Source organism: Mesoplodon bidens (assembly GCF_964165515.1).
Source record: "Mesoplodon bidens genome assembly, chromosome: 8".
Taxonomy (NCBI): domain Eukaryota; kingdom Metazoa; phylum Chordata; class Mammalia; order Artiodactyla; family Ziphiidae; genus Mesoplodon; species Mesoplodon bidens.
The window spans coordinates 65,886,516-65,906,709 of NC_138165.1; the positions used below are offsets into that span (position 1 = coordinate 65,886,516).

General features: G+C 40.1%; 1 protein-coding gene across 2 annotated transcripts in view; it reads left to right on the forward strand.

Moving 5' to 3' along the window:
- The first annotated feature begins 7,451 nt into the window (after positions 1–7,451).
- ITGAV (integrin subunit alpha V) overlaps positions 7,452–20,194 on the forward strand; it is a 93,616-nt gene continuing 80,873 nt past the window's right edge. The window contains exons 1-2 of one of the 2 annotated variants that reach the window (XM_081242102.1): positions 7,452–7,957; positions 17,633–17,763. In XM_081242102.1, the coding sequence (XP_081098228.1) occupies positions 7,773–7,957; positions 17,633–17,763 (316 nt within the window). In that variant the 5' untranslated portion in view covers positions 7,452–7,772. The remainder of the gene's footprint in view (positions 7,958–17,632; positions 17,764–20,194) is intronic. The other variant, XM_081242103.1, reaches the window with a different exon arrangement.

Below are 20,194 nucleotides of genomic sequence, written 5' to 3' on the forward strand. Positions count from 1 at the left end.
CGTAGTGTGTACTGTTACATAATTTTAATATTATTCACTAATATAAAATGCTATTGTAGCAGGAGTTCCCTGGCAGTCCAGTGGCTAAGACTTGGTGCTTTCACTGCCGTGGGCCCGGGTTCGATCCCTGGTTGGGGAACTAAGATCCCACAAGCTGTGTGGTGTGGCCAAAAAAAACATTAAAAAATTAAAAACAAAAAATGCTATTGTAGGATTACCTTCTTATGTGTTTGATATTAAAGTTTCTTCTGCAAAATTGTGTTATGTAGACATATGTCTAGTTATGTCTTTTAGTGACATGGAGATGATTTTTTTTCGTTATTTTGGAGATAATTTTTAATAAGAAAATAACAATCATTTAGATGACATTACTAAACAATAGTAGGATTAAATCATGTATCTAAGGAAAAGAATTTCAGGACCTATACATACATATGTATTATACAAATACTGTGTTTTGTCATTAATGACACATCTTTTTGCCATTTTTTCCAAGAAATAAACATATGCGTGACTTTGTAGACTTTATTTTTTAAAGATCTTCTGATTATGAGTGTTTAAATTTATCATAAATCTGATGGAAAAAAGAATTAGAGGTTTTGAGAATTCCCTGGCGGGCCTTGGTTCAATCCCTGGTCGGGGAACCAAGATCCCACAAGCTGCATGGCACAGCCCCCCAAAAAAGCAAAAAAAGAATTAGAGGTTTTGGTTTATAATCTCCATTAAAGTAAGGCTACATTTATACTAAATGTTTAGTAGGAAGAAAGCATTAGCAATCATCTATCAAGGGCCAAAAACATTTAAACTTATACCACGATTCCTTCTATGACTCATGACATTAAAAAAAACGGTGATTTATTAAAAATTCTATGGTTTTTATGCGTTATTTTTTAAAAATATGTTTGCTAATTCTGAATATTCTACAAACACTTTGCTCTCTATATCTAAGCCTCTAATTTGACTTTCCAATGATTGAAGAGTAGCAGACAGCATTACCCTCTTCCACACATGGATTTTTTTTCTTGTATTATATGTGCTGTCCTGGGAAGTGTGATCTATTTCTCAGCACACATCAGAGTACACATCAACACTTTAAGCCTTAAAAAAAAATTAAATCCCCTTAAGTAGTTATAATGTAAGAGGAGTCTGTAATATTTAATTAGTTTAAATGGAATAATATGCATGATCTTCCTTTTACATTTTTACATGTTGATCATTTGAAGGGAAATTCTGAAAACCATCAGGCATGTCCTTGGAGTAAAGAATGCCTATCATGAAAGTAAAGTGGTTTTTCACAAAGAGATGCAGAGAACTCCAAGAGTGCACAGGACGTTTCTTGCTATTCATGATTAATTTTTGTCTCCTTCATAAGCTCCATATCCTAATTCCAAACTGCAACAAGGAACGAAAAACAGCTACTCTTCTAGATGAAGTTAGTAGCTTAATCCCATTTCCTTGCTACTTATAAAATGAATCTATTAGATATCCTTGGACTTCCCTACTTCTTGAAAAGTACATCATTCATTCATTTATGCAAGATTATTTATTGACTTATTACCTTCGTGTGTTCAATTTAAGGTCACAATTCCTTTTTTATTCACACTTTCATTCATTTATCCTTCAACAAATACTTCTTGGTTTCTTTCTATTCAATAAGAACTGTGCTGGGCACTGGGCATTTAATGATGGGTAAGGTCAGCACAGTCATTGCAATTTTATTTGTCAAGTATACCTCAATAAAGCTGGGGGAAAAAAGATCAACATGTCTGCTTCTCCCACGGAATTTACAGACAAAATTCATCAACAGGTTCTTTGTGATTTTTTGAAATATAAATTCAGCACCGTATTCAATGTTATAGAAGAATATATAAATTATGAAAGCATAGCTATTTTTAAGGAACTGATAATTTCACTAGGAAGAATCTAAGATGCCTGAATATATCAAGAATTAATATTAAATAGAATTATATTCAAATACTGTCAAAAATACCAGGAAATGAACACAGGAATAATTAAATGCTAAGTTGTGAGTGGATTAGACTTGGAAATACAAGCCATTTTAAAGAAAAGGGAGACAATGGAGCCATGTAAAGCTCCCTGGAGAAGTCTTGCGCTGAATGCTGAAGTTTGGGTGGAACTGCGGTAGGAGAGCAGGTGAAAGAATGATATTCCAGGGTGAGGAAAACAGAACCTCAGGAACAGAGGCACAGAGCAAGGGGTGAGCGTGGCATATTTATAAGACTGGAGGAGATCTGCACAGGTGCGCACCGACCGTACTGGTGCCGAAGCTTCCTGCCCAAAGTTCTCTGCTCCCTTCAGGCACAGAACAAGAGCTTGTTCTGTCCACAGGCATGAAAGTTACCTGTTTTGTGATTTCAATTTTGGTGCTTTGAATCTCAGTTTTCTAGGATATCTTCTATCATAGGTTATTCAAACCCTGAAAGTTGTTTGAGAAAGGACTCTTAAGGCAGTAGAACCAGGAAAAAGGTGCTCAATAAATATGCATTTTCAGGAGGAAATATGGCTGGATATTTTATTTTATTTTAATTTAATTTTTTTAAAATTTATTTTATTTATTTTTGCTGTGTTGGGTCTTCGTTTCTGTGCGAGGGCTTTCTCTAGTTGTGGCAAGCGGGGGCCACTCTTCATCGCGGTGCGCGGGCCTCTCACTATCGCGGCCTCTCGTTGCGGAGCACAGGCTCCAGACGTGCAGGCTCAGCAGTTGTGGCTCACGGGCCTAGTTGCTTCGTGGCATGTGGGATCCTCCCAGACCAGGGCTCGAACCCGTGTCCCCTGCATTAGCAGGCAGATTCTCAACCACTGCGCCACCAGGGAAGCCCCCTGGCTGAATATTTTAAATCTAAGTTTGAATCTAATAGAAACCATATGCTTTATGTATAGTTTCTTAATCCATTCACTAACTTTCTCTTCACACTTGAGATTATGTAGTGATGTCATTATTCTCAATTTTGGCATTCATACATGTACATTCTTAGGATTTTTATACAAAAGTAATCAATATGGTCTTTTCAGTTTGACCTTTAAGTCCCATGATATTAAAAAGATGAAAATTTAAAAACCAGATTGTATAAGTGAGATGAATAAACTAAATGCATGTTGGAGAGAAAAGAAATATATAGATGGTGAAATGTTACCTATTAATCAGGCCAGATCTTAATCTTTTGACAATGCATATTTTCTTTGGCTTACCAACATACTCAGTCCTGAGTGGAAAAAATCCAAAGAAGTTTCCTGGATAGCAGATATTTCTATTAAGCAATAGTCCATTTAAGTTAAATCCATTAAAAAAAAAGAGTTTAGAGAAGAGCTGCATTTTTGTTTTTGAAACTTCGAAAGATTAGTTATCCATGTCTTGTTCTTTAAACAAGGGAATGAAGATATTTCCACATTTTTCCCAGCATTTATCTCAAACTTCTCAAGTTTGTAACTAAGTTTTCCTAGTACATGGAAAAAGTGTTCTAAATGCCACAAATAATTGATTTCCTACTGTTATGAAAATATAAATATATTACTTATAGATGAGGATGAGAAACAATTCTCCTCCTTGATATTCATGGATGTGAGGCAATTTCTCCTTAGTGGACATCATTATTCTGCCTAGTGTGGGGGAAGGAGATTTGAATGAGACCAGATGACTTTGTTCCATGCGGGCTGTCAACAGCCACCCTAGTTACTCTGGGGAGGTCACTGAGGCCCCAGGTTCTCAGGGGTGGGGAGGACCTTGGAGATCATCACCAGTGCCCTTCCTTGACCACAAGGATATGGAGATCAGAAGACGTGAAGAGATTAGAAGATGGAATATACGTACAAAATTGTCTCTTCTCTTTCATATTAACATCACAAAAAATTCACTTAACAACTATTTTCTTCATAATAAAACTTTAATAGATTAAGACGATTTCTAGTCTTTACTACCATTGTTCAGTTACTCTTTTATAATTTCTTCTTAGACAAGCCTTTCCAAGTTAGTGATGAATACAACCAATAATAAAGTTTGATTAAAATATTTTCTTGGTAAACATGCTACAGCATGGATTAAGGGTAAAGATAATTTAAGTAAACTTTCAGATCACTTTGAATATATTACTCTTTTATCTTTGTTATCCTTGTATTGTTATATTGTGTATCTTTATACCGTAAGAGGCAACTTAGTGCTAATGGGTGTGAGCTTGGAGTCTGACCATCATGCATTCAAAATCTGCCTCTGCCACACTACCTTTGTGACCTTGGAAAAATTATTCGATCTAGTAGAGAATCAGTTTCTTCGTCTTTAAATTGGGCATATTAATAGTAACTACCTAACAAATGACTTAATATATACACAAAATACTTAGCACAGTTCCCAGTACATAATGAATATACTTAATAAAAATGTTAGTTATTATTGTCTCTGAACAATGGAATTAATTCCATTGCTGTGCTCAGTGTTGAGCTCAGAGGATACAAAAGCAAAGGCATGGGTCCTGATAGAAGGCTTCCTAGAGGACATGATGATGCCTGATACACATCCTGAAAGAGGAGTAAGAAATAGCCAGGTAGAGGGCATTGTGTAGGTTTGTATGTGGCAGAAGGATGAAGGCTGATTGAGGAGGAGGGCTAATGTTTTCTAGGAAGATAGAGACCTGTGAACAGAGATGGCATTCTGGGGACACTGTAAATAAATAATTTAATATGTAATTGATTTAATATGGCTAAAAGTACTTTGTGACGTGGGGAGTGGTAAGGGCATGACAGTGAGTAAGATCATGCTGGGGATGTGTCGGATGAGAAATGCAGTGAATCAAACACAGACACCAGGACAACCCTAACATTGAAGGAGTAGATTAGGAAACAAAGCCCAGAAAGGAGACAAGTTTTCTGCCTTCCTTCTCTTCTCTTCCACACACCCAGGGGCTGGCTGGGGATCTTTTGTGACACAGAGAGGAAAAGGCAGCTCTCTGTAGGGTACATAGTAGTAGAAATATAATGTTGTACCCATGAAACTTATATAATGTAATAAACCAATGTTATCTCAATAAAAGTAAATATAAAAAAGAAAGGCAGTACTGGGGGTGATGTGGCCAAGTAAATCTCCCTAATAAATAGCTGGGAGAGGAGAGGCAAGCGGGAGTTGGACAAAAAAGCAATGCAACAAACACTGTAGGGTCTGTTGGGTTTAGTGGATTAAGGGCTCTAGAGAAATGGAGAGTGGAAAAAGGGGATTTCAGAAGGGTTTCTGTGGATTATGAACTGAATCCTCCTTGGTGTTAGCTGAAAAATAAATATTTGAAATTCCTCTTAAATTATTTTATGGTAACTAGACTGAGCTCCTTTGATAAGAAAACTGAGGCACATAATGATTGGAGTCATTTGCCTAGGGTCACATAACTAATTGAACTCAGGCATTTGAATTTATAGAAATCAGTAGAATCAAGATTTTAATCATAGGATAAAGCAGTAGGGGGTAAAATTCAAAGTCAAAATCCTTTTACTATTTACTATTTTATTTCGTCTGTAAAAAAGTGATTATACTTAATGTCAATATATTATATAGCTGTCTGAAATTGGAAAATTGTTCTAATGTAGTTTAAAGAGGGCCATGGGAATGGGGGAGGGGCACAGGTTTTCATCTGTAGCATAAAATACACTCTTTCCCTTTCCTATGCATAGAGTACCCAGTACATTGTGGATTCTGAATAAGCGCTGGCTGAATTGACATGTACTGTAATAAACTCCCTCAATTTGCAAGGTGCTGGATAGATGACTGCTCAAGCCTGACTACTCTGTTACAAAAATGCCTGCATTTACAACCCCGGGTGCCTTAAGATACTGGCTTATCCTCGTTCACAGCCTCCTCATAGAAATGTGGCCCTCATTCACTCAAGTTTCAGGGGGCACATGCATGTTGCCATGGCTTTGGCTTTTTCCTTTTCCTGGTTTTCTCATTTCTTCCCTCCACTCCTCTGGTCTGTTGGACCTCTATCCTGGATCAGATGTTGAGGAGTGAGAGGGCTTACTGGGTCCAGCCAGCGTTCAAACACTCTTCTGCCCTCCCTATCTGGGTGGATTTCCAAGGGGATTGGTTCTCAGGCTTTTAAGGCATAAATGACCCTTTGGGTTTGTGTGCACATACCCGTGGCCTCTCCGTGTACCACAGAACATGGTGAGGACAAAGGTACACTTGTATTTATGTCTAAGTATTTGTGTAGGATTGCCTGTCTCACATGGTAATTTCCTTTAGGCAAGTGCTGGACCATATCTTGTAAAACATGCCTGAGGTTTTGCTGCATATCTTTTAGTCACATTTAAAAATCAAAATATATGATGCAATGAAGTACTATATATTCAAATTAGAGGCTTCAATTTACATACATATCCCTTCACAGGGTTAAACTCAATTAATGTGCACTGTAACTGAGTGTTAATAGTTACATTCGAAATTACTGTTCTAATACTTGTAAGTTTTTAAGATCCAAAAAGTGCCATTTATACTGTTTTGTTCACCAAATTCTTTAGCACGTGATACACAATATGGGGGAGTCACTTCTCTGGGCAAAGTTTACTCATCATTTCATTTCCATTCATTCATTCAACATTTTAATGATCGCTTACTGTCTGCCTAGCAAGGTGCTAGCACTTGTGCATATAAAGGAAAAGATCAAGGTTCCTTACTCAGTCCCGCTGGCGGGAGCCTGGGCGGCGTGGAAAACACCAGCAGCAAGCAAGCCCCAAGGGACCCCAAGGTGCATATTCCTTCTTCCAACCCTAAAATCATATTTCTACCCAAATGTCCTAAATCAACCAGTTAGTTATCCGAATCATGCGACTTCCTCTAATAAACTAGGAATAAGGTTTCGATTAATCTGATGTGCTTTAAAACGATTTCTGCTGATTCTTTGCCTTGCCCGTCCTTTCGTGGACGGCTGAAGTTCAGCTTTAATACAACTTGCCTGGGAGAGGCTGTGCTAGCATTCTGAAAGTTTATAATTAAGTTCAGTGTTTGCGTGTGGGCTAGAGTGGGGAGGAAAACGACCATAATTATAGAGTTTCGGTTGTGAGTGCCTGCCAGGCTTTTAAGTAGCAGAAACACGAGAGACGGATAAAGCTTTCCTCACTTTTAAATAAAAGTCGCACAGGAGTTGCCGGCGGCATTCGGGTGCCCTTGGCGCTCTGTTGGACGCGGGCGGGTTGGAACGTTTGAGCATCTCCCCCCACCCCGCCACCTTCCTCCTCCCGGTCCTGGGCCTGAGGCCCTAGTCCAGGAGTGCTCCCAGAGGGCTCTGAGGGTCTGGGGCCTCGGTCCAGGAGCTCCGTTCTTGGGACAGGAGGCGACAGCGAGCACGGAAGTGCGCTTGACTTGCCCCAGGCCGAGGCCGACTCTCCTCCCCCACTTCCTCCTGCGCTTTGGCTCAGCCTCCGGGGCGGCTCCTCCTCCTGCTCTGCCTCCTCCCACTGGCCGCGGCAGCGCTCTGGCTGGGGGTGCGGCGCCCAGCCCTGCAGTCCAGAGCGCGAGGCGCGGCGCTGAGCGGCCGAGCGAGAGAGAGACGAGGGGCCGCCCGCGCTGCTGTCCCCGCCCCGCGCGCCCTGCGCCCCACTTCCCGGGCGGCTGCTTGGGAGCTCAGCCCTCCTGCCTCCCCCGGCGCTGTCCGGGACTCGCCGGGAAGCGAGCAGCTGGCAAGTTTCGGCGCGCGCAGGCGGCGGGCCGCGGGCACCGTGCGCTCCGGGCGGGGTGGCCGCGTCTCCGGGCTCGGCGCCCCGCGCGCACTTCGGCGATGGCTTCCCTGCCGCGGCGGCGGCTGCGCCTTCGCCCCCGCCGCCTCCTGCTCCTTCTCCCCGGATTCCTGCTGCCTCTTTGCGGCGCCTTCAATCTAGATGTGGACAGTCCTGCGGAATACTCTGGCCCCGAGGGAAGTTACTTCGGCTTCGCGGTTGATTTCTTCGTGCCCAGCGCGTCTTCGTAAGTGGCCGCACTTGGAAGGGGAGTCGGCCCCCTCCCCCATCGCGCGCACCCACCCTGCGATTTCCCACAGGGAGAGATCTCTGCAAGAGATCCCGGCGCCTTTCTATACGTTCCCTCTAACCCTCCCTCCCCCCACTGGGCGATTTAGGGTCTGGGGGGATGAAATGCTTGGGGGAGGTGAACCCGCGCGCCTCCCACCACCCAGTTCCGCCTTCTCCTCTCCTCAGAGGGAGCGCTTTGAAGCAGACCTGTGCTTGAAATTAGGGGAAAGTGGGAAACCAACAAAGGCTGGTCTGGCTGGGCACCGCGCCGCCTTTGCCGGTGTTCGGGACTTGGTCAATTTCATTCCCGAACTTCTTTTTCTCCCGTACCAGAGACTCCCTGGAGTCTTTTTGTTTTTTGGCTTCACAGACTTAAACACCCGTGTTTTTCGCTCTCCCTAAACAAGCCCTCCCCCATTCTTTACGCCTCTCAGTCTGATTCTGTTTCTCCTCATCTCCTTTTCCAGACATTCTGATGACTAAAATGACCATTCTGTCGTAGTAAATTCTTTGTGTCTTATCTCTGAGACTGTCAAACCTTTGCACATTTGAGGGTGAACAGATGAATTGGATGTGTCATCTGTTCTTTTTATACTGATTCATTATTTAGGTCATTGTTCAGAAAGAACAAGCATGTTTGCTGAGTTTTCACTCACTAAAGGTCATTTGAATACTGTAGTATTTAAGAATTCAGTTATGTTTCAAATTGCCAGCGTTTCGCGTTGCACGTTGCACAGGATTTGGAACAGAGTTATTGTCATTATTGGATTAAAAGTTGTCTCTGACCTTACGGAACGCTGACGTCATTCTCACCACACCACCCCCTTTTTTAGCGTTAGAAATACTGATTTAATGTGTTCCCTGGATGTCTTCTGATGTTTAAATCTTGTTTCCAAGAGGGAGAACTGTTCTTAGAGTTCTTTCTAAGCTCTTAGAAATTGTAACAACGTATTTTTGTTTTTAATTTTTTTCTATACTTTAAAGTATTGTTTTTTGGGGGGGAGAGGGAGGATAATTTTAATGGTCAGTACTTTTTAGTACTATTTTTCCTATTCATACATGCCTAATTTGAGGATGATCTAAATATTTTTCCATGACTGTTAAAACATTCGGCAGGATGTATGCCTTTATAGTGCAGAGGATTTTAGTTGCTTCCAAGGGTGCTCTTTCGGATTTAATTTCTATAGAAATTCTAATAATTTTGAAAATATATATTGTCTTTTGTCAAGAGTTGGTACTTAGAGTAGCCAGAGTAGCACTTAAATACTTCCAAGTTGATGGAGTGGTTTGCAAATGTTGCTCTTAATTCGGTGGCAACCCTCTGAGTTCTGTAGTGTAAAGATACATGACAAAATGATAAACTTTAAGTGTTTTTACTATGGAAAATGCAGTAATACTGAGCTGTTAGCATGAGATATTTGCTATTTTTGGTTGCGAGGCTGGATGGCTAATTTGTGATTAGTCATTGCGGTTGTTGAATATACTATGACCTCACAGGTTTGTTTACATGACCTCCCACGTGGGCCTTTAATGGTAAGGTAAAATTGAACTTGGTTTGGTTTCATATAACATTTTGAAACTTTATTCAGTGACTTTGTTACTGATACACTAGTGAGGTCTAGGTATAGCCTAAGATAAAAAATATAAATCAACTTTGAGATTAAAAAACCCCGAAATATATGTACACAAAGGTTTCTACTTCTGAGCTTTTCAGATTTAACAAAGATTAATACAAACTTATGCTTAATTTTGTAAAAGGGTACTTTTAAAGTTAACAAGCATTGGAATCCAGGGTGCATGGGGATGCCATTTACAATATTACCAGCTGCATTTATTGTTGTTGTTTGGTGTGATAATAAACTTCTAAAGGGAAAAAAAATTCACATAATAGAAAAGTGCTAATTAAAGTTTCCTTTCTTCGGAAGGAAGAGTGCCTGCATTAATGAGGAAGCAAGAGTAATGAAGTCTCCTGCTGCTTCCGGTTTCTATAGGTGTCTAAATACCTCTGGCAAGCTATAGAACTGTTTTCTGTCTCATTTTTCTTGTTACAGAAAATTGTTATTGAATTATCTCCATATTGTTGTGAAAACGAATGAATCAATGTTAATTAAAAAGAAGGAAAAAGAAAGTACTAAGCAAAAATATTAAGGTGACTCCACAATAAAATTCCTCCAGAAATGAGTCTTAGGTTTGAAGTGAAAAGTCACAAAAATTATGATTTGAAAAATATAGAAAACAAACATGGTTACCAAAGAAGAAAAGTGGGGGGGGGGGATAAATTAGGATTTGGAGATTAGAAGATACAAACTACTATATATAAAATAAATAAACAACAAGGATTTACTGTATAGCACAGGAAACTATATTCAATATCCTGTAATAAGCTATAATGGAAAAGAATATGAAAAAGAACATATATATGTATATGAATATGTATGTATAACTGAATCACTTTGCTGTACACCAGAAACTAACACAACACTGTAAATTAGCTATACTTAAAAAAGGAAAAAAATTGTGAAAAATAAAACATTAGCACTCCCTATTATTTTTCCTGTATGAATTAATTTATGGTGACTATATTGCCAAACTTACGTAAAATTTAAATACTGTATACAGGCAAAGAAGTAAAGGCATGTTTTTCTTGTGGAGAATAATTGGAGAAATTAAAAATTACACCCTAGGCTTAGTTATAACAATGATATCTTACATTGCTTGACCTATTTTATAATTTACAAAGCACTTTTACTTGTGATATCTCATTTTACTCTACACCACAGACCATCAGGGGAAATAGGGAAGCAGATAAATTCACTCTTACAGAAAAGGAAACTGAGGCCAGAAGAGTTTGCAGCCTTTAGTTGTTTGAGTGGGATGGTGTGGGGTAAGGGAAAAGATGGGAACAAAGCGCAGAGGAAATGAAATTCAAATTCCGTTTAATTTTTGTATTCAAATTTTAAAATTTTAAGAAGAAAATGAATAATTTTCTTACTCTTAAGATATGTTATACAGTTCTCATTTTACATATATATTTATTTTAAAATAATGCTATAGTGAGCAGCACTGGATTACAAGGCTTGCTTTTTCCCCTGTTAAACACTATTGGAGCCTTATTTACAGTTACTTCATGTCATATGACCCCAAAGACAAGGTGTGGGTGAGTGTGCCCTGGTCTCAGAAGGTCCTACAGAACATACAATGGTTCTCAATCCTAACTTCCTATTTGCAACACTTGGAGAGCTTTTAAAACGATACTGCTGCCCTGGCTTCATCTTCAATCTAAAAGTAGAGCTCTAACTTTATATTCAACAACAGCCTGTGGATCATTTCTTCTTGACCAGCCTGTCTTACCTCAATTTGACAAAAAATGAACTCTTTCACCAAGTGATGTCAGTTGTACCTCTGTTTCTATTAATGGTACCATCATTTTCTCTGTCGCCCTGGAAATAATTTCATATTCCTCCCTCTCATTTTCTATTTTTCTTTGTCTCTCCTACTGGACACCCCTAATATTAGTCAGTGATTAGTCACCAGGAAGAAGGTCCTAGAAATTCTTCCTTGTTAATGTTTCTTTTTTTTTAATTAATTAATTTATTATTTATTTTTGGCTGCATTGGGGCTTTGTTGCTGGGTGCAGCTTTCTCTAGTTGCAGCGAGCGGGGGCTACTCTTCGTTGCAGTGCGCGGGCTTCTCATTGCAGTGGCTTCTCTTGTTGCGGAGCACGGGCTCTCAGCACGCGGGCTTCAGTAGTTGTGGCTCGAGGGCTCTAGAGCACAGGCTCAGTAGTTGTGGCGCATGGGCTTAGTTGCTCCGTGGCATGTGGGATCTTCCCAGACCAGGGCTCGAACCTGTATCCCCTGCACTGGCAGGCAGATTCTTAACCACTGTGCCACCAAGGAAGCCCTTGTTAATGTTTCTTGCATCCATCTCTGCTTTCCACTTGTAGTTTGACCAGTCGTTACAAGCGTGGTCTGTGGCACTCAGGTCATCACCCCTCTGCCCATCATTTAGCTCTCAGACCTGCAAAACGTCTTACATGTTTCTAATTGTTTTATCTTTCTGAAGCATCTTTTTTTTTTTTTTTTTTTTTTTCTTTTTGTGGTATGCGGGCCTCTCACTGCTGTGGCCTCTCCCGCTGCGGAGCACAGGCTCCGGACGCGCAGGCCCAGCGGCCACGGCTCACGGGCCCAGCCGCTCCGCGGCACATGGGACCCTCCCAGACCGGGGCACGAACCCGTATCCCCTGCATCGGCAGGCGGACTCTCAACCACTGCGCCACCAGGGAGGCCCTGAAGCATCTTTTGATCCTGGTATTCTGCTGCTAAAATTTCCTCGAAAATGTTCTCATGTCCAGAGATAAAGTCCAAACTGCTTAAACTGGATGAAGGCCCCTTTCAGTCTGTCCCAGTCTGCATCTACTTTTAAAAGCTTATGTCCCGTTTCTCTCTTCACCTTTGTAACTATCTTCACAACCCTTTACAAGGCGACACCAGCTTATTTTACTGTGGCTCTGGCTATATTGGTTCTTCTTTCTTTTTTTTTTTAAATTTATTTATTTATTTTTGCCTGCGTTGGGTCTTCATTGCTACGCGCGGGCTTTCTCAAGTTGTGGAGAACAGGGGCTTCTCTTAGTTGCGCTTCTGGGCTTCTCATTGTGGTGGCTTCTCTTGTTGTGGAGCACGGGGTCTAGGCACATGGGCTTCGGTAGTTGTGGCTTGTGGGCTCGGTAGTTGTGGCTTGTGGGCTCAGTAGTTGTGGCTCAGGGGCTCTAGAGTGCAGGTTCAGTAGTTGTGGTGCACGGGCTTAGTTGCTCTGTTGCATGTGGGATCTTCCCGGACCAGGGATCGAACCCGTGTCCCCTGCATTGGCAGGCGGATTCTTAACCACTGCACCACCAGGGAACCCCCTGGTTCTTTTTTCTTATCATAAATAATATATATGCATAGATTCTATCATCATTATATATTTAGAAGGCAAATCCTAGGTTGATTTCTCCTGCTTAAGGCCCAAGGTTTATAGGATATTATACAAGAGAAGGGAAAATGTATAGGATTTATAGTTAATGCATCTGTTTTACATCACATAAATGTTGACTGTAGCTTTTGTTTTTTTAGTGAAAGGTAAATGAGACGAATTATAGCTCTTAAGTCATATTCAGTAACACGTTTCTTTCTATATACGTATATGATAATTTTTCAGAATTTCCTTTTGGTGAAGCCTCACTGGTCAGCCAGAGTCAGCCAAAATATATTAACCATGCTTTATCTTGGAAAAGTCAGTGCTGAAAGCAGCCAAATAACTTAGTTCATTTGGAGAGTTTAAAAAATGTACTTGTCATTGTTTGGCTGGTTGTCTCTCCTTGGTAGTCAAGGTCACGTTCCTTGAAGCAGCTGCCCTTAAAGTACACTTTGGTTGAAAGTGCATCCGAAGGGCATCCTCCTGGTTGGCTTTTTGAATCCCCTTGTCTCTCCCATCCTCTTCCCCCTCCTCCCCCTCTCCCTTACCACCTCCCCTTTCTTCTCTCCTTCTCCCTCCCTTGCCCTTGCTCCTCTACCTCTCCTCCCTCCATCATTCTGTCCCTCCCTCTCTCCCTTCTCCCCCACTTTCCCTCCCTCCCTCTTTCTTCTTCTCTTACCCGCCTCTTCCCCCAAACACACGTTGCTACTCTTTATCTTTTAGAATTTCTTGGCATGATATTAATGGCTTGCTCATATATGTAAACCTTAATTTTAAAGTCATTTAATGAAAATGATTCGAATCATTTAAAAAGAATGGTGAGGATGGGGATCCTGATATTGTTCTTGGGCAAACTTTTTGGAAGGGAGATGGATTCTATCAGGAGGAAGTTGCAAGCATATGAAACTAAGTTGCTCAGCTTTAGATTTTTGCTGCGTCCCAGAGAAATCTCTGTCAGCCTCAGCTAACTCTGTGTATCTTCCCCAACTCTCCACCATTGTCAGGAAATGTTGCAAGCCAACTATTACCTATCCTTCTTTTTTTTTTTTTTTCTTTCTTGAGAGCTTGCGTTTGGGTTAATTAATGGCCCTTGAAAACAGATTTTAACTTTTATTCCTACTTTATTAAGGAGTATTTTATTGTTTTTAGTTCTGCTGTCATCATCTAGTATTTTTATGATGCGTTCACATTTTCTAAGTTTACTTTTATCTATACTATCCACATTCAGAAATTTTCTTTTTTAAGTAATTATAGTGGGCATTGTTATTTCCATTCAATAGAACAGGAAACTGAGGCTCAGAGATTTAAAGTGACTTTCTCAATTGATTTATATGGTGACTGGAACCTTTAGTCCCAAACTGCCTATTAGACAATGCTGCTTATATTGGGAAATTTTTTCTGGTCTGTCACTTCTTTTACTTTAATTAAGCTGTTGTAGACATTCATTAGACATTCCTAGATGAACTTCAAGTCGTAATGATTTAATATTTTTGGAAGGCGTTTCATTAACAGGCTGTTTTTTGCTATTGTGGCAGAAAGACGCAAGACATAAAATTCACCCTCCCAACACATTAACAGGCTTTTGTTTTCTGTAATATGTGTTGCTTTTATAGTCCTTAATTTTCTCATATAGTATCTTTTACCATTCTGTACTCTTTAATCTCTACAAATACTTAATATTTCTCTCCACACCTCCCTCTTAGGACTTAACATTTGTCTAAGCAGTCTTACTGTCTTTATCTCTCCATTTTTCTCTTTTAAAACTTTCTGTAACACTCGTAAAAGGAGCTTAAATATCATGTTGACACTTCGCACGAAGAACTTTATTTCTCAGCTTTTCCCCTCATTAACCTATAGCACTTCGAAACTGAGAATGCTCACACATTCCTTTTATATTATTCTACCATTTCTGTGGCATTTCACCAATGTGCAAGACTGCACATGAAGGTATGCTTAGGAAAACTTGATGAACACCCATATTAGTACATCTAATTACCATCATTTCATGCCTATAATGTGCAAATGGTCTGATGAAAAGCAGCAGCCTTGTTCCTGATCCTGTCCAAGGAACTAGAGCTCTGTGCTGCCAATAGTGAGTGCACTTTCCATTCAGAACTCTCCCACGACGCCCTTTTTTCTGTCTTTGCTGAAGTCCGTGTCCCCTAATAACTTTCCAGTCCTCTCTGTCTTTAGTGCCAAGTAAAGAAAGTATCTGAAATCCAAAATTAAGAAGAGAAACGTTACAGAAAGAAATTATTTTAAGGATAATTTAAATAATCAGATGTTTATTAGAGGATGATTTCTGCATTCTACAGGGGTTGGTGGTAGTGGAGATGGCTTTTTATGTATGGCTGTTTTTTTTTCTCTTTTTGCGGTACGCGGGCCTCTCACCGCTGTGGCCTCTCCCGTTGCAGAGCACAGGCTCCAGACGCGCAGGCTCAGCGGCCATGGCTCACGGGCCCAGCCGCTCCACGGCATGTGGGATCTTCCCAGACCGGGGCACGAACCCGTGTCCCCTGTATCGGCAGGCAGACTCTCAACCACTGTGCCACCAGGGAAGCCCCTATGTATGGCTGTTTTGACTGAGACTTATAACTATCAAATTTACTTGCTACTCAGTTGTCAATTTAAAAAGCTTTTCCTGAGTGCTTGTTATGTGGCAGCACAAAGATGACTGAGGGTCCCCTCCATTCAAGGAAGCAGTTTATCATAAGGTAGGAAGAAGTGCTTTGACAAAAAATTATTAAAGATTCTGTAGTGTGCTATGTGAGGAGAGTCCAGAAATGAGTTTGCTTGTAGGTTTCTAGGCAAATTCTGAGAATCAGCTCCTCTGTCCTGATCTTCTAGAACTGGCCGTTATCCACAATATGAAAATCATACACATGCCTGTGCTCGTATTACCCTTATTAGGGCTATTGCAGGAATGAGCCTATGTCTTTTCAGATGTAGACCTGAAAAGTATACTTATCTGAAATATTTTTTTTTGCCTATCATGTACTAAAAAATCATTTAATCCAGATGAGGAGGGGCAGTTTTGTGATTTTGTGGCCAAATTTTTGACCTGTTGAAAAAGGTAAATTTCATATATGTGTGTGTGTGTGTATGTGTGTGTGTGTGTGTATGTGTGTATAATTTAGCTGTTAACCAGCTCTGCTGCTCTCTTATTCATGGGGGCTGAGGGCTGTCTTACTCAGCTTTATTTTCTTCCTTGCTGAATGAAAACTAAGTTGGCTATGAGGAGAAAGAGCCAGCATTGGTGTTTTACTGATGCCAACTATGACTGCATAAAGCTTTATTAAACAGGGTGTGGTTTGGTTGGGAGTTTTGTCTTTATTTTGAGTATGGAGTTTTAAGATAAGTGTACGAAAACAGGGTTCCAGCATTTCATGCAGCCATCTTTTGACTGGTCTAAATATGATTTAGCAGATACATCCAGAAGAAATGAAATTGATAAATAAAAGTTAAAACGAAAGCATTCCATATTTAAGATGTAGGTTTGTTCATAACTTCACAAAAAAGTGAAAAGCAATTATGAGTATTTTCTTTGCTAGAAGAATGTAAGTGGCTTAGTGTTTAACAAGGAAATGAAATGATAATGGTGGTAGCATTTATTGAGGGCCTTCTGTGTCTGTCTGTATCCTGCTTTCTTCTCCTATGTATCAGTTACCTTCTTCTCAGCCTCTTTTTCTCTATCCTCTTTCTCTGACTCTTAAATGTTGTTGCTTCCTCTCTTTCCTCCTCTTCTCTCTGAAGCCTCTCCCTGTGTGAACCCATCCATTCCAAGTTGACATTCTCAACCCCGTTATCTCTCAGGGCAGAACTCTGCTCAGAGCAACAGACCGCCAGTGAGGTGTCTCACAGGTATTTCAAGCTAACATGTTGGGAACTGAACTCTTGGTTTTCCTGTAAATACTTAGTCTGCCTTCTGCTTCCCTACTCTCTGGGCTTTTCTAGCACAGTAAGTGGTTCTCCCATCCCTGCACTCCAGAAAGAAACCTAGGTGACGTGCTTTATTCTAATCTTCCCTTTCTGCCACATTCAAGCGTCCAGCTGTTCCTGTTCATTCTACTCCAGATATTTCCCCAATCTGCCCATCCATCTCTTTCCCCATCTGTCCTCCCAACCTAGTTTACTGATGATTTTATCCACAAATATTCTTTAAAAACCACCTAGTTTACCGTCACCTCCTCCCTCAGGTGCTCAAAGTCTCTCGCTTTTCTTTTTTTTTTGCGGTACGCGGGCCTCTCACCTTTGTGGCCTCTCCCGTTGTGGAGCACAGGCTCCGGATGTGCAGGCTCAGCGGCCATGGCTCACGGGCCCAGCCGCTCCGCGGCATGTGGGATCTTCCCGGACCGGGGCATGAACCCATGTCCCCTGCATCAACAGGTGGACTTTCAACCACTGCGCCACCAGGGAAGCCCCAGCATAAATTTTTAAATGACATGTAACCCTGAAGTTGACTTATAATGTGTTACTAGGATGAGTAAACTATATTGAATAATGTATGTATGTAAAAGAGCACCAAATGAGTAATGAAGGTGGATTATGCTCTTAGTGAGTGGTTTTTAAAGAATATTTGTGGATAAAATCAAGAGAATGATTGCTCTTCCTAAATCATAAGATATTGTTTATGCTTTGTGTCGCTTAAAGTCTTGTCTTGCCTTTTGTATTTTAGCAGGATGTTTCTTCTGGTGGGAGCTCCCAAAGCAAACACTACCCAGCCTGGGATCGTGGAAGGAGGGCAAGTCCTCAAGTGTGACTGGTCTTCTCACCGTGGGTGCCAGCCGATTGAATTTGATGCAACAGGTAAATGTTGATGCAGTGGTCCCTTTTCTTAATTTCTGTTATTTGATATTTTCCCCCTACCTTTGCCTCTCCCCATTTGAATAGAATTTTATTTTTTTAATAAATTTATTTATTTATTTATTTTTGGCTGTGTTGGGTCTTCGTTGCGGTGCAGTGCGCGGGCTTCTCATTGCAGTAGCTTCTCTTGTTGTGGAGCACAGGCTCTAGGCTTGTGGGCTTCAATTTGTGGCACGTGGGCTCAGTAGTTGTGCTCGCAGGCTCTAGAGCACAGGCTCAGTAGTTGTGGTGCACGGGCTTAGTCGCTCCGCAGCATGTGGGATCTTCCCAGAGCAGAGCTTGAACCCGTGTCCCCTGCATTGGCAGGCAGATTGTTAACCACTGCGCCACCAGGGAAGTCCCTCCCCATTTGATATGTTTCAAAATATGATTTAATTTTTGAAAGTGCTTGCTTTAGCTTAAATGTAACAATTTAGTGAAATAATATGTATAAGCACTTCAGATCCCCAGAGAAAGTTATATAAAGACAAATGACTTATTATATGATTTTTTGTACAGTTTCGTGGCATATAAAAGCCTTAAAAGTATATTGTGTTTCCACACTGCTTTGGATGTCTTCAACTTCCCTGATAATGTCAATCTGCAAAAGTCTGGGGAAAATCTGTTAAAATGTTTTTGCACCTTTTCTGAGAAAGGCTTTTGTCCTTTCTCTTGTCAGCAAAATTGACTCACTGACTCCTTAATCATGAAATAATCTAAAGTCTTGGGTTATGCTGTCAAAACCAGTTGAGGAATATTTTGTATTCAAGTAGATTTGGTTGACTTAAAAAACAAATTCTTATCCAAAATTTATTGGGAAAATAATATGTTATGGTTCTGATAACATTAAAGTTTTATCTAACAGAGACAAATTCCAGTGTCAGATTGTGGTGGTAAGGAGGAAAATAGCATAAGGAAGATGAGAAATAAGAAATAAGTTTTACATTTACATCAGTAAAATAAAATATATGTAATCCTGTATACATTTGTATTGATATATTTATCTACATTTGTGAAAGTTTAGAGACTCCTCAAAGAAATAGTGTGACATTCTTCTGGTACAATAGTTCTGCAAAATTTTTTACCATTTTTGATTTGCTGGCTTTGACAAAATATTTTAAGATAAGCCTGAAGAAAATTAATATTTTTTTCCATATTGTTATTTCCTGCTAGTTCTAAAACATATTCATTCTGGGAATTATAATACCAGTGAAACAGAAATCATGTTGTGGACTGTTGTGGACATTTGATATCATGACCAGTACCAAAATGAGTGTTGTTAAGCCAGTTCTTCATAGGGGTTGGGTCACATGTTTGCTTTTTTCCATTTGAAACTGTCTACATTAAACTTTGTTGTTTTTTCCATATATGGCCGGCATTTGGAAAACCCCAAGAGAATGTAAATAGGCTCAATTTTACCACAAATAGAGAAATATACCTGTGATTCAGGATATTTTGGGTCAGGGCATTTATATCTTCTAACAACATGTGAACAGTAATAAAAAAAATGTTGAACTGTTCAGATATATTTCTGTATTCAACACCACAGATTTTGTGCAGTGCCAGATAATTTATTACTGGTCTTTTTTGAAATTTGGCTTTAGTATTATTTTTATTGAAAAAATTTCAGACAGTCCAAGAGGGTAGACAATGAAAAAATAGGACTTGCTCACATTAGCCTGCTTAGAGGCAATCACTTTAAATAGTTTCTTTGATCTTCCTAGAATTTTCTTATTCCTATATATCTGTATATCCTTAAAAAAAAAAAACAACTCACAAATAGGAATATACTAAATATTACTATTAGGTACCTGACTCAGCCCCCGCCCCTCCCTGCCCAATATAGTCTCTCGTAGACATATATAGATTTACCTCATTCTTTGAAAACCACTGATAGTATTCTGTTTTATAGTATATATAGCCTAAATTATTTAACTCATATTTCCTGTTGATGGACATTTAGATTGTTTCTGGGTTTTTTGTAATTTTAAACACTGCTATAGTGAAAATCTTATACACAGGTATTTGTGCAAGTGTGTGAATATGTATGATAAAGTCCTAGCAGGATCTTTAGATCAAAGTATATGTATTGTTTTAATACTACAAAGCTACAGTAATCAAAACAGTGTGGTATTGGTACAAAAACAGACATGGATCAATGGAACAGAATAGAGAGCCCAGAAATAAACCCACACACCTACAGTCAATTCATCTTCGACAAAGGTGGCAAGAATGTAAAATGGGAAAAAGACAGTCTCTTCAGCAAGTGTTGCTGGGAAAGTTGGACAGCTGCATGTAAATCAATGAAGTTAAAACACACCCTCAAACCATGCACAAAAATAAACTCAAAATGGCTTAAAGACTTCAGCATAAGACATGACACCATAAAACCCCT